General features: G+C 42.5%; 1 protein-coding gene across 1 annotated transcript in view; it reads left to right on the top strand.

Annotated features, from left to right (window-relative positions):
* Positions 1-4,010: 4,010 nt before the first annotated feature.
* The window catches only part of RPA1 (replication protein A1), a 47,761-nt gene continuing 37,952 nt past the window's right edge, over positions 4,011-13,819 (top strand). The window contains exons 1-4 of the mRNA XM_066635653.1: positions 4,011-4,171; positions 10,366-10,413; positions 10,722-10,800; positions 12,038-12,146. Coding sequence (XP_066491750.1) covers positions 4,139-4,171; positions 10,366-10,413; positions 10,722-10,800; positions 12,038-12,146 — 269 coding nt within the window. The 5' untranslated portion in view covers positions 4,011-4,138. The remainder of the gene's footprint in view (positions 4,172-10,365; positions 10,414-10,721; positions 10,801-12,037; positions 12,147-13,819) is intronic.

Below are 13,819 nucleotides of genomic sequence, written 5' to 3'. Positions count from 1 at the left end.
TCTCTCTAAGAACAGGTAAAATGATACCTCTTCACCAAACCAATTTGGGATGGGGTAGAACAGTGGTTCTCAAACTTTTTAGCATTGGGACCCTCTTTTTAGAAAGAGAATCTGTTGGGACCCATTGGATGTGATGTCGTGGCAGGAAGTGACATAATCGAGCAGGAATATTTTTAACACCCCCATATAACAAAATCAAATAAATTAAGTAAATTAAAAGTTTATAATAAGTATAAATTGAAAAAGTTGTTTAAAATAAAGTAGAAACCTCCTTAACCCTCCCAAGTAGTTGTTGAACTAATTTAAAAAAATCCCCAAACACCCCAAAAGCTGCAATCCTATCCATGCTTACCATGGAGTTAGCCCCATTGACTATCATGGTTAAAAGCATATACATAGTAGTCTGTTAAAAGTACAGATCTGTAATGTAACTCCAAACTCAGTCACATACCATCAAAGCATCAAGTCCAATGTATATTTTTAAAAAATGCACACCCAAATGAAATTGACTCATGACCCACTTAGTGGGTCTCGACCCACAGTTTGAGAAACACTGGGGTAGATGAATAAACAAGCTTTAGAGTTATAAAAGGCTCTTCATCAAGCGGAAACATTTTGAGCATTGCTGAAAGTTCTTATTCTATTGAGAACAAAAGATAGAGTCAGAGTAGGATGGCTTCCTAACTACGATTTTCTGGGTAACCCAGGTGGAAACTTCACTTTGGCTCAATTTCACAAACAGTTAAGAGCTGCGATGGCTAAATTAGGAATATCCATTGTATAACTGCATAAAGAGCATTTGATATTCCAGAATATCACATTTAATACAACATAAACAATAAAAACAATTCTGGCTGTTTGATAACGGTGTGTAAAAACATTTTAAAAATTCATCCTTGATTTTCTGCATAAGGCTGAAACATAAAATGTAAAAGGATTCTTTTCTAGTCCTACGCTATTTCAAAATAAAGTACTGTATAACGTTCTGGCAGAAAAAAATGGTACATCAGAAATACATCAACAAACAGATTGCACTACCACATTAAAAGAGCATATTGCTCTTCTTCTAACAGATTTTCATCATACTTTTACAAGTGCTGGACACGCGTTGAGAGGAAGGATTTGGGTTTTTTATAAGCATGAGGGTACCTCCCCAATTCAGGAGAGCACACTTGTTTTAAACACTTGCACTTGGTATTGAACAAGAGAATTGTTCAATACCACTGAATAGCAATCTGCAAGCTTCTCAGATTTGCAAATATTGGGGAACCTCCCTACCACCTCAGAAACCAAACATCTTGCCTGAAGTCTGTTTTTAATTGTACGTAATTACACATTCCAATTTTAATTGCCATATTTAACAGTAAACTGTATATAATTGTATGAAATAAGCATAAACAAATATTTTCAAACATTTACAAACAAAATTTTTATCTATGAAGGGATAGATTCTGCTGTTGCATCCTCTTGCATAAGCTACTTTGCAAAGCCCCATGCAACGGCCTCAATCTACAAATTACACAGAATGAGGTAGAATTGTGAACTCTTCCACTTCAGACTGCTGGTGTGTTGTCATTTTTTTTAAATCCTCCAACTCAAAATGCATCCTACATGTAATAAGTCACTAGATTAGTGAGTAGCTTCCTACAAAGGGTTTGTATACATTATTAACAATGCAGTACATTTTCCTACGTTCTAAATTACAACCACCACCCCCATCTATAGTCTGCAGCAGAACAGTTCAGAATTATATTACCCCACCCTGTGCTTAACTGGTGATGGAGGTATACAATTGGCATAATGTTTGCAAGTGGCCCCTACCAACTGTATCCTTGCTCAAAGAGTTAAAAAACTGAAAACTGTTGGCTTACAGCTTCCCTGTCTCACCCCTTTGCTACCTCACAAGTTGGTAGGTTTCCTTTTTTAAACATAAACTTTATTGGCATATAACTTCAAGAGATGTTTAAAGGGGAAGTAAGGGGAAGTAAAGGAGAATAAGGGGAAGTTATTAAAATCCTTCAGAGTCTGATCCTAAAAGAGGCTCTATCTTTCCCCTCATCTGCTCTACCCCTGCCTGCAACCTGCCAGGTGTGCTGGTCTCTTGTGGCGGGATCATCCGCCCAGCTCCATGCCACAGTGCCAGCGCAATGCGCACTGCCTCTTATCCAGGGTCGCAGTGTCATGGCACAGCTGGCCTCCTCACCAACTGCACTGGCCAGGGAGCACCCCAGCAGGCCTTGTGCCATACCAACCAAGAGCATCCTAGGAAACCAAGTGCTATTGGCTCATTTGCTTCTGCTCAGAGGCCACTGACTCATGGGTAAGTCAACCCAGGTTTTCAGGGTCAATTCTGAACCTAAATTTTTATACAAAAATACATACAATAAATGGTTAACCAAACAAAAATATTTAGAATGTTGGTGTTAAAATGTTTCAGCTTTCTCTTTTATTAGTAAAAAAACTGTATTTATCTTAAATATTTGGTAGCCCAACTTTCCCCTCCACATCTAGAGGAACCTACCCTGGCTCACCTTAAAAGACAAGATGGGTTTTACACTATTTATTTTTTCCAGTGCATTAGTAGAAACGGCCATAACTGTTAACTGATGAAGGCAGAAACAAAACAGCATAAAATCAAAATTTTAAAGGTTCCCTCTTTAGCCAACTGCTTATTTAGACAGTGTGTGTGTGCTTTTTAGTAGTATGTGTCTCTTGTTAATGTTTTTGTTTTGCTGTTTGAAAATAGCACTTAATAAATGAAAATTAAAATTAATAACATTAATGAATGAAAATGCACCTCATGCTTTAACTTTTATACTTCAATCAATTTGACTGTACAGTTCATAGGTAACAATTATTGACAAGTTGTTGCACATACGTGAATGACTCTCCCTAAGTTTTGCACTCCACATCCATGTTCACAGCAAATTCCATGACTTTTCTGGTTCAAAACCTACACTGTTGCTGTTCAGTACAGCAGCGTTTCTCAACATCCTTGTCTTCCACTATACCACTCTGCATAGTCCACCTATTGGAAATACCATCAGAAGTAACTGGCAATGATGTCATCATCAGTTACTTATGCACTGGGGGACCAGATGCCACACAACAAACACTGATAAGAGGCTCAGGGAGCATGGGAGGGTTTTTCTGAGTGTGCAACAAGCACATGCTGGAGCCAAGCCTCCTATTGCTGTTTGCTGCATCGCGATGCTGGTCTTGCTGTCAGGCGGTACGTGTCTGGGGGTGCTGTGTGCACCACTGGACACCACCACCTTAGTCCCATTACAGTCAGTGGGGCTCACTCCCAGTAGAGTGTGGATAGGATGGCAGCCTCAAAGCCCAGTCCTATGCGTGTCTACTCAGAACTAAGTCCCATTACCGTCAATGCGGCTCACTCCCAAGAAAGTGTGGGCAGGATGGCAGCCTGAGAGTCCACCCCACTGCTGTCTACTCAGAAGGAAGTCCTACTAGAGTCAGTGGGGCTTACTCCCAGGAAAGTGTGGGCAGGATGACAGACTGAGAGCCCACCCCTCTGCCTGCCTACTCAGAAGTAAGTCCCATCAGAGACAATGAGGCCTACTCCCAGGAAAGCGTGGCTAGGATTGGGCGGCCTTGGCCCGCTGCAGGTGCGCAGTGCCCGGGGGCGGGGCGCACTTCCCCTCCAGAGGTGTGGTGAGGAAGGCGGCCAGGCGGGCCCCTCTCAGGCGGGCTTCCCCAGAGGCTCCCCTCCCCGGGCAGCCGAGCACCGCGCCACCCGAGGCAGAGTCCCCCGCCCCTCCCCCTCAGGTGCCCCAATGAGGCCAACGGCTATTCCAACAGCTCGCAATCTCCCCCACCCCAGCCGAAAGGCGGGAAAGCCTGCTTTACCTCTGACGTCACGGCGGCGCGAGCGTGTGAGGGGCGGGGCTTCCCTCAGCTCCCGCCTCCCAACACGAGTCCGGCCGCCCTCGGCCAATGGCGCCGTCGGGTTTGTGTCACGTGACGCCCACTGGAGGGGGGAGTCAGCGCTGCCTGGTGCTAACTGCGCGCGTAGTTGGCCTGGTGTGTCCATTGGCCTGAGGCGGGCGCGGGGCGGACGGCGCCGCCACAGCTGTGGGAGTTCTCTGGCACGCGGGAAAAGCCACGTCGTCCGAGGATGGCGGTGCGGCTGAGCGAGGGAGCCATCGCGGTGAGGGGGCGCCGGGGGAAGGGGGGCGGGCTGTCGTCCGCGGGAGGCTAGCGCCTCGTGGCTCCGAGCGCTGCTGAGGGACGCAGGTCTCCCCACTCGCCCCCACCGCCTAGCCAGTGGGGGGGGCGGGGTGAGGGAGCCGTCCATGTCGAGCTGCGCCCCTCGCGCCTGCACATGCACCTGGGCTGGCTGTGAGCACAGTTCTAGGCATGTCTGCTCAGAAGTAAGTCCCATTATAGTCAATGGGGCTTACTCCCAGGTAGGCGTGGATAGGGTTGCAACCTGAGAGCCCAAGCCTGTGCCTGTCTACTCAGGAGTAAGCCCCATTACAGTCAATTGTAGCCCAAGAGCCCAATCTTATGCATACTACACAGAAGTAAGTCCTATTTGAGTCAGTGGAGCTTACGCCTGGGAAAGTGTGGAAAGGATTCAGCCTGAGGGCCCTTTCCTATGCCTGTCTACTCAGAAGTAAATCCTGTTAGAGTCAATGGAGCTTATTCCCAGGAAAGAGTGGATAGGTTTGGGCTGAGTGTTACTGTAACACTATCCATGAACATGACACTTTTTTAGGAAGTGAGAGGACAGGTCTATGCCCTGAGGAGTTTGCAATCCACACCAGTGGCTCTCAAACTTTTTAGCACCAGGACCCACTTTTTAGAATGACAAATCTGTCAAGACCCACTGGAAATGATGACATGTCCAAAAGTGAAATCAGCAGGCAGGGAAATTTTAACACTTCTATATGACAAAGTCAACTTAAATTAAGTAAGGTTTGCATTAAGTTTACATTTTAAAATTTATATAAAGAAAAACTCTCCTAATCCTAAGCAGTTGTTGATCTGTTTAAAAAAAATTCCCTAATATCCTAAAGGCTGCAATCCTATCCACCTTTACCCAGGAGTGAGTCCCATTGAGTATCATTGTTAAAAGCACATACATAGTGGCCTGTTAAAAGTACAGATCAATAACATTTCCCCAAGTGTAGTCACATACCATGGTAGCATCTAGTATATTAGAAATAAAATACACCTTTAAAAGAATAGGGACCCACCTGAAATTGGTTTGCAAACCACCTACTGGGTCCCAAACCACATTTTGAAAAGCACTGTTCTAGAGCAGTGCTTCTCAAACTTTTTAGCACGGGGACTTGCTTTTTAGAATGTTAATCTGTTGGGGCCCGCTAGAAGTGAGGTCACTGAACAGGAAAATTTTTTATCACCCCCTACAACAAATTCAAATTAAGTAAAATTGACGTTTACAATAAATATAAGTTTAAAAAATATTTAAAATAAAGACAAACGCTTCTAACCCTCCCAAGTGGTTGCTGATCTGTTTTTCAAAAAAATCCCCAAACACCCCAAAGGCTGCAATCCTATCCACACTAACCTGGGAGTAAGTCCCATTGACTGTCATTGTTAAAAGCATATACTTAGTAGCCTGTTAAATGTACGTATCTGTAACATTTCCGTAAATACAGTCACATACCATGGTTACATCAAGTCAAATATTAAATATATATTGAAATCAATGGGGAGTCACTTGAAATTGGCTTGCATTTCACCTAGTGGGTCCCAACCCACAGCTGAGAAACAGTAATCTAGAGTGGTAAACAGAGTAGTTTAATAGAGTAGGAAACTAGAATAGAGAATACTTATTGTGCCATAAAGTATGAGACTGGGGACGCCACTATTGATCCTGCACCCCTTCCCAGTACCCTATCCATCCACCCTGTCACCACCTACTCCTTGCCCTTGTAATACCCTCCCAGCACTGTTCTTTGTAACCAAATATTCTTATTAGAGAGTGCAGAAAAAGTGACCATGAAGCCCAGCACTAGTGAAAGCTGTTTTAGCACCATTGCTAAGAACCTGAGCAGGACTGGGACACAATCTTGTGTTAACCTGAAGCGGTACACTAGATGTTTCCCCCTTTACTTGGTGGTCCTCCAGCCCAGGGGTCCCCAAACCCCGGCCTGGGGGCTAGATGCAGCCTGCGGCAAGCCTCTATCCAGCCCTCGCCCAGCCTCTGATCCCCTGATAGCCTCTGGCCCAGTTGACCAAACACAACCAGAGTTGTGCTTGTGGGGTGGGGGAATGGCAGTCCTTTTAAGTGTGTGCTTTATTTCTTGGGCTGTGTTGATGCTTGGAGAAGTCCTGGACATTTCAGCCCACTCATTTATTCATTCATCTTCCATCTCTAATATATTTATTTAAATTTTATATTTAATTTTTTTCCGGCCCTCAACACTGTGCCAGATATGTGATGCGGCCCTTCGGCTGAAAAGTTTAGAGACCTCTGCTCTATCCCAATGCTCTTCAACCTTTTTTGTTTTCATAAGTTGCTGTGACCCCATGACTGAGGCTTCGCAAACCAATTGGGGTCTCGACCCCAAAGTTGAAGAACATTGATCTAGAGGTATTGACCCAAGGGAGACAACATGGGGGGGGGGGGGAAGAAGGCAGTCAGGGATAAACTAGGTACCCCCTTGTCTCTTAAGATCCAATCCTGTAACACTTTCCTGGGAGTAAGCCTGATTCAGGGCTGCTGAGAGCTGGCATTGGGCCTGAGGCAAGATGCCTAATTGGACCCCCCCTTCAAATAAATAAATAAATACATTTTTAAGTGTACTGTATATTGTACTTTGATTTGTCATGGCCCTTGCCCTCTGGAAGTCCAGGCTCTGGGAATTTTGCCCACCTTACTGTCCTCAGGCCTGACCCCATTAAATACAATGAGTCATACTTATGAGTAGATATGCTTTTACACTGTTGCCACTCAGCTTTAGGAGATGTATATGAAATAATTAAATATTCTTGCATGCTTACCCTGTTGCCCTGCCTCTGTCATCTCCCCTGTATCGTTTTAGATTGTGATCCCCTCTGAGCAGGGACCTGTTTTCTATTTTAATGCATCATAGCCTATCTGTTGTAATGCACTGATAGCATATCAAAATAATAACATGAGAGGAAACAGATGTGATAGTTTTAGTTATGTGCAGGGGTAAGTACTACTATGTTGTATGATGGACACTTGATAAAATTACTTGGCTTGGTGATGAATATTTATGGGGTGTATTTGTCATTTGCTCTTATTGGATTGGTCTCACCTTAAGAACAGGGTGGTGGTGGAAAGCACCTGTTTGCTTTTTGCACCTGTTCAAATACTGTAGACCAGTGGTTCTCACGCATTTAGCACAGGACCCACTTTTTAGAATGAGAATCTGTCAATATTAAAAATATTGAAATGAATGGGGACCCACAGTTTGAGAAACACTGCTGTAGACAAAGTAATGGAAATAGGGCAGGTAAACCCATGTGTAGAACAGTTTCTCCCAGGTCATTCTTTTCTCCCTCCAAGTAGCAGGCTTGCTGTGCAATCTGCTGCTGTCCTATTTCTGAGAGGCAGACAACAGACTGAGAAAAGTGAGGCCAATAAGGCCTCTCTTTCCAAGGAAGTGTACCTGATTGCTTCTGTTTCCTTGTTGGAGAATTTGTTGGCTTCCAAAATGGCAGGAAGGAGGAGGTTAAGATTGGTGACTCCTCTCCCAGAGGCTTAACTATAAAAAAAGGCAAAGGACAGCACTAAGAAATCAAAGGAAAGTGAATGAAGCTGCTCCATAGCTGAGGCAGAAAGTTTAAGGGATTCATTTGTCCAGTTGTAACAGGCCACAAATTGTTTGGGGGCTCACTGGAGATGCCCTTATCAAAACAAGAGACCAAAGGAAAGCCATGAGTTTCAAGGGTTTCAAGAAAAGCAACTGTCCCTTGAGCCATTCCTTTCGGTCTTTGAAAGTAATTTAGATCTTCTGGTTTTCATAGTCTTAACTTCTAGACCAATTCTTGGATCAGAACTAGAGCCCAGAGCAAGACTTCCCCAGTCTGTCATGGATCACTCAACTCTCAAGCCCAGCAAATATTCATATCAAGCAGTAATGCTCTTTTGTCCTTGTAGGAGGCAGTTTTTCCACATCTGTGAAAATGCCATCTTTGATAAATGAGTGCTCAAAGACAGTTATTCATTAAACTTCATGCCATTTCCTCTTGACGTTTAACACTGTCTCTAAGATTCAGGGAACCGAAGAAATTGACAGCCCATCTAGTATATGCACATCTGACTATCTGACTATGCACATCTAGTCAGAAGTAAGTCACTGTAGTGAATGGGGCTTACTCCCAGGTAAGTATGGATAGCGCTTATTGACACCTTATTGTCATTGTATGGCTTTCCTATGAGAAAAAATTCAGTAAAGCAGTCAAGTCAGCTCTGTTGCCATGGCTTTATCTAGCTCCAGGATTCAGTATCCTGTAGTAGTTGCTTCTTCTGGGCAAGGTTCCACTCCAGACTTCTTTAGTGGCTCCTTCCTTTTCTGGCAATCTGAGATGGTCACTAAAAGACACATTCTCACATGATGATGTGTGGCTGGAACTCAAGGCAATTCTTCTCACCTTTGCTTAGTTCTCTCCATACCTAACCAGTTGACACTTTCTGATCTGATTGACAATGTCATGGCCAAAGCACACAGCAGCTAACTTGGAGGGATCAGGTCCCTCTGACTCATGAATGAGTTGCACCCTCTGTTCTCCTATGCTAGTCAAGATGGTGCTGATTCTCACAGCTGGTTCAGGTGGTCACCTGTCAGTGGTGGGTGCTTTCCTCCAAGGTCCCTTTTACCTCCTGTACTTTGAATGGCTGCATCTGTGTATGTGGAGGCCAAACAGGTGATTTTAAGATGTGACCCCCCCAAAAACACTTAAATTCCATAAATGCATCTAGACTGCTTTCAGCCCTGCTAGTCCAAGTGAAGTACCAGTCCTCAGCACTTATTCATTCTTAAAAGGAACCAAGGATGCCTCGCTCACTTGACATCCTCACAGCAAGCATATTCTGAGGGTTGCCTCCCTCTTATTCCCATCTCCAATCCATAAATTTTCCACATTGTGAGCTCAGTGATTCACTGTGTTAGCAGTTGATTTTTTTCATGTTGTAGACTTTTCAACAGGTCAGTCATCCTGAGGTCATTATTGTGTGTTTTTTTTAATCACAGATAAATTTCTTTTAGCTTTGAGACGAAACTGGGGGAAGTTGCCTCCTCCCATGGGTTTAGGAACTGTCTCATTTGCATAGCTCTGACAATTTAAGTGAGGAACAACCTGTGGAGGAATGCTGTCTGTCCACTAAGTCCTATGTTTCTATTAACTCCAACCCCTAAACCTAGATAATCTTTGAACCTTCCAGCAGCCACTCAAAGGAGACAACAGTAGCAACAGACACTTCTGGCTTGAACTGGAAGAAGAAAATAAGTGAAGGGCAATGTGCCCATGGTAAAGAAAACATGTTAGTTCTATTACTAGGGCTGTAGCAGCAGAAGCACACAAAGTAAGGAAGTTCTTCCTTGTTTCAGCATCCTTTTCTGTACTAGACCCTTTTACCCCATGGCTCTTCCCTTCCCGCTGCTTGCAGGTTTAATGAAGTGGAAGGCACTTAGTCCACCTCCTAGAATATTATTTTTGTTGTTGTTAAGGTATGGTGATAATATACAGGTCATCCCTTATTATCCACTGGGGTTCCATTCCAGAACCCCTAGTGGATTAAAAAAAATCCGTGGATAAAAAAAACAGTGGAAAAATAGATTTAAAGACCCACTTCCAGGTTTCTTGCCCCTTTGTTGCTCCTAATGGAATAAGGGCGTGCCTCAACATCCTCAGGGATTTGATTCTGGGACTCCCTGCTGATACCATATAATGTGTTAAATAAAAGCAGTTTTAAAAAATTAAAAAGTGCATCCCTTCACAATTGTGGTTTAAAAACAGCTCCTCTTACTGTTGTAGAGAGGCAGTCAGCAGTTAGTAATGCAAAGGACCCCCTGCCTTTGCCTGGCTCAGCTGAAGAATGGAATGATCACTTGCATGACTGTCTCTCTACAACAATAAGAAAATCTGTTTTTAAACTAATTTTAAAGGGATGGATTGTTTCCCCTTTTCCAGGGATCAGCATATTCCTTCTTATTCGCAGTGGCCATTCATGTTGAGTCAAATCTGTATATAAAAAATCCATGTATAACAAGGTTGGACCTGTATTATATGGGGATGATTTCTTAGTTCCAAAAAACCTTGTGCTGAGATCTGGCTGACCAGTCCCCTCCTGATTAAAGATACTAGCGCATGCTCTTTTTCTCCCTTCTTCCCTCCTTTCAGGCCATAATGCAAGGAGAAGATGTTGGAACTCCTGTCTTGCAGCTGATGGTGAGTACTGTATTCTTGTTGCTTGCCTATCATTGCTTGATACGTATCTCAGCTTTTTTAAATAAATGCATAAAAATGCATAAAATGCATTCCTTTACAATGTAAAGGAAACATTTACAATCTTGAGTAAAATGGCAAAACAGATGGAATTCTGTTGGTGCAGAGAAGCGTCCAACAATTTTAATAATGCATTTATGTCTGAACTTTACTTTGTTTCTTCTGTGATTACTTTAAGTGAGCTATCCTTGCTAGTCAGTTCTCTGTTCTTCTAACTGAATGAGGAGTAAGAAGTTCTGTTTTCTCCCCAGACAATCCGTCCAATTGCCTCTGGGAATGGGGTGCCAAGATACCGAATGCTGATGAGTGATGGAGTAAACACGCTTTCCTGTAAGCATTAATGCATGGAGGTTGTTGGAATGCTGCTGCTGCAAGCAATTTTTAGGCATTGACACTGACATCTGAACAATAGAGGCAGCATAACTTGGTACTAGAGCATATACTTTTATGCAGGAGTTTTCTACTATCTCTGGTTAAAATGGGTAGCAAGGCAAGGAAAGATCCTTGGCGATCTGGCCCCACACTAGTGAAGTTACTGACCTTGTGATTTATGTTCCTCTTGGCCATTTGCCTGCATTGCAGAAAATTAGGAAGAGAGGCAGGATACATATTTTCTGTGTTTTTTCACAAGAAAAAACTGGGCATGATAACTTGCTTCACAGGACAGTTGTATGGATAACATCTAGATAGTAGTCATAATAATTGTTGTAGTATTTTCTGAACATATAAAGTGCTACACATTCAGTATCTTGACGTTGTTAAAAGAGGTACAGGTCGGGCCTCAGTATTTGCGAGGGATCTGGTCTCATACCCTCCCACAGATACCAAAATCCATGGTTTCAGTTCCTTTAAAGCAGCGGTTTTCAAACTCTCAGGGAGTTTGAAAACTGCTGTAAGTCCTTGCGGGCGCGGGGGGGAAGCAGCAGGGGCAGGGGGGAGGCTGTAATGGCTTGGGTGCACTTATCAGAGCCTCCTGCAGCCTCCCGGGGATGCAGGAAGCCCCGCACGAGCGTCTGCAGGGCTCCCAGAAGCTGCAAAAATGGAAATGGAGCGATCACGCTCTACTTCCGGTTTAGCGGACAATGTTGATCTTGGACTGACCTCTGTTCTTTCAGCTGGCCTTGGCCAAATCAGTGGGTCTCCTTCAGTTCATTGTTTGCAATGGCAATTTTTTAGTGAACCAAAGTACTTGTGAAGACAAAGAATTATGAAGGTCATAATGTTCTTTCTGCACCTACTGATTTGCTTTCATTTTCCCTGGTATTTTCCTTCAGTGAGACTTTTTGTGAAGAATAACATTGCGCCAGCAATTCTGTAGTCATATATATCTTTTGGAAATTATTTATTTTTTTATTATTAAATTAAATTATTAAACGTTGGTGTTGCACCTCAACCAAATCCATTATGTTGGAATGTTTGTAGATTATGGGTTTACCAAACTGAACAGTTTTTAGATTTCTGAGTAATGATCTGCAGTCTTGTTCTGAAAATGCTCAAGTGCATGCTGCCGTTTTGACCTTGTATGGGCTGTTTTGAGTAGGTTGCTTCTCCTGTTTTTGTTCTGTAGCTTTCATGCTGGCAACACAGCTGAATTCTCTGGTTGACAATAAGCGCCTGACTGAAAATGCCATCTGCCAAATTAACAGGTTCATTGTTAATACACTGAAGGATGGAAGGTAACAGTTTGCTCTATACTTATTGCATGTCCATTCTATTTGTCAAGTGCCAAGTGAGACAGAGGAGATAAAATTGTGCAATTTGGTATTTTAATCTGGTTTCTTGATGTGGCCTTTGAGATTGCACTGGTATTTGTCCAATCAACCATGATCTTCTGTTTATTCCTCAGGGGCTACTACAATGACTTGGCCTGCAACTTTTTTCTTAATAGTCCATCAGTCCACTCATACCTATGTTATTCACTTGTAGCACATTGATAATCTGGAAGGGGAAAAAAACAACTAGCTTTTTCTTTACTGGGAAAATGCTCATTTGTGTTATAAAATGTAAGAGTGTCCGACCCAGGATTGGGTTCCCTCCTTTTGGAAGAGCAAACATATGGATGGAGTCATGAGATGTTGTGAATAAAGTTTGGATGGTTTTTCAAAGGACCATTTGGCAAATAGAAAAGCGGCAAAGATGGTCATTTTTTCCCCCCTCTCAAAAAATTATTATGAAATGAATCCTAAAATGGGTAATTTCAGATTATATTGTATTGTCTCTGATATTATAGATTTTAAATTGCATTTTAATTTTTTTAATTGGTTATGTGTTTTGCAAGCTGCCTTGAATATTTCAGTTTCACAATTTAATGCAGGCTTATTAAAAAAAAACCTCAAAATTAAAAAGTGAAAATTATTTCACAGTAATTATAATAAAGGCCAATTAAACTGGATATATCATTGTTTCAGAATAATTCTAATAAAAAATTTATACAATGTACCCGAAAGATAACAAATTAATTATAATTCTGATACTATATCATCTCTATCTTTACGCTTTCTATTTTTTTTCTCAGCTGTTTTTGCAGACATGCTTATCTCTCAAAATCACTTTTGATTCATGGTTATCTTCTCACCTCACATGCAGCAAACATGGAGGGGGGGGGGTTCTATCATGATTGGGAATTGACCTGTAGATTCTTATTGACATTCTTTCCCCTTGACATAAGGCATGCTGGAAGCCCGCTCTTGCGGAGCTTTCTCTCTTAACTTGCCTGTACCTGACAATGTTATTCCTCAAGTTCTAGAAATGGAACTGTGTAGCAGGAGAAGAAATTAAATGCTCTCTCAGTTATGTAGTAATTACCATTAAATTATGTTACATTAGTTGCAAAGGAATGTCATCTCCTCTTTATATAACTGGGCAAGTGCAGAGAAAGACCTGGATATTTCTTTGGGGAGGGAAAAGTTATGTGCTAAAGGAACCAAGTAAGCATGGTACGAAGCTACCAAAGCAAGGGTGAACATCAATTTAGCATGTTCAAGAATTCTTCAGGGTGGCTTTTTGCAACCACTCCTTCATTCCATTACTGAACTTTTATGTTCAGTAATATACCTGTGTATATTCTTAAAGCATAAGGTGTCCTGATAGTTCTTTGTGGGTTTCAGAATAATGGCTGTCTTCCTGGTGTTCTTTTCTCAAATGTTTCTGTATTCTGCAATCACCAGTGAAGAGCTGTATTTGTTTAATAATCTCCACTTCTGCCTATGTGTTTTTGAAGAATGTATGCTCCTGAAGCAGTTGTTAGAGTTTCCTTCTCCTTATCTGTCTTATGGTGATCAACCAGATAGGAGGGAAGTGCCCGGATCCTCTTTGCACTTTCCAATTCGTGGTCTCAAACAAGCAAATA

This window comes from Tiliqua scincoides, chromosome 8 (assembly GCF_035046505.1).
Source record: "Tiliqua scincoides isolate rTilSci1 chromosome 8, rTilSci1.hap2, whole genome shotgun sequence".
NCBI lineage: Eukaryota > Metazoa > Chordata > Lepidosauria > Squamata > Scincidae > Tiliqua > Tiliqua scincoides.
Note: the sequence above shows the minus strand (reverse complement) of the source record. Positions and strands in the feature narration are given on the sequence as shown.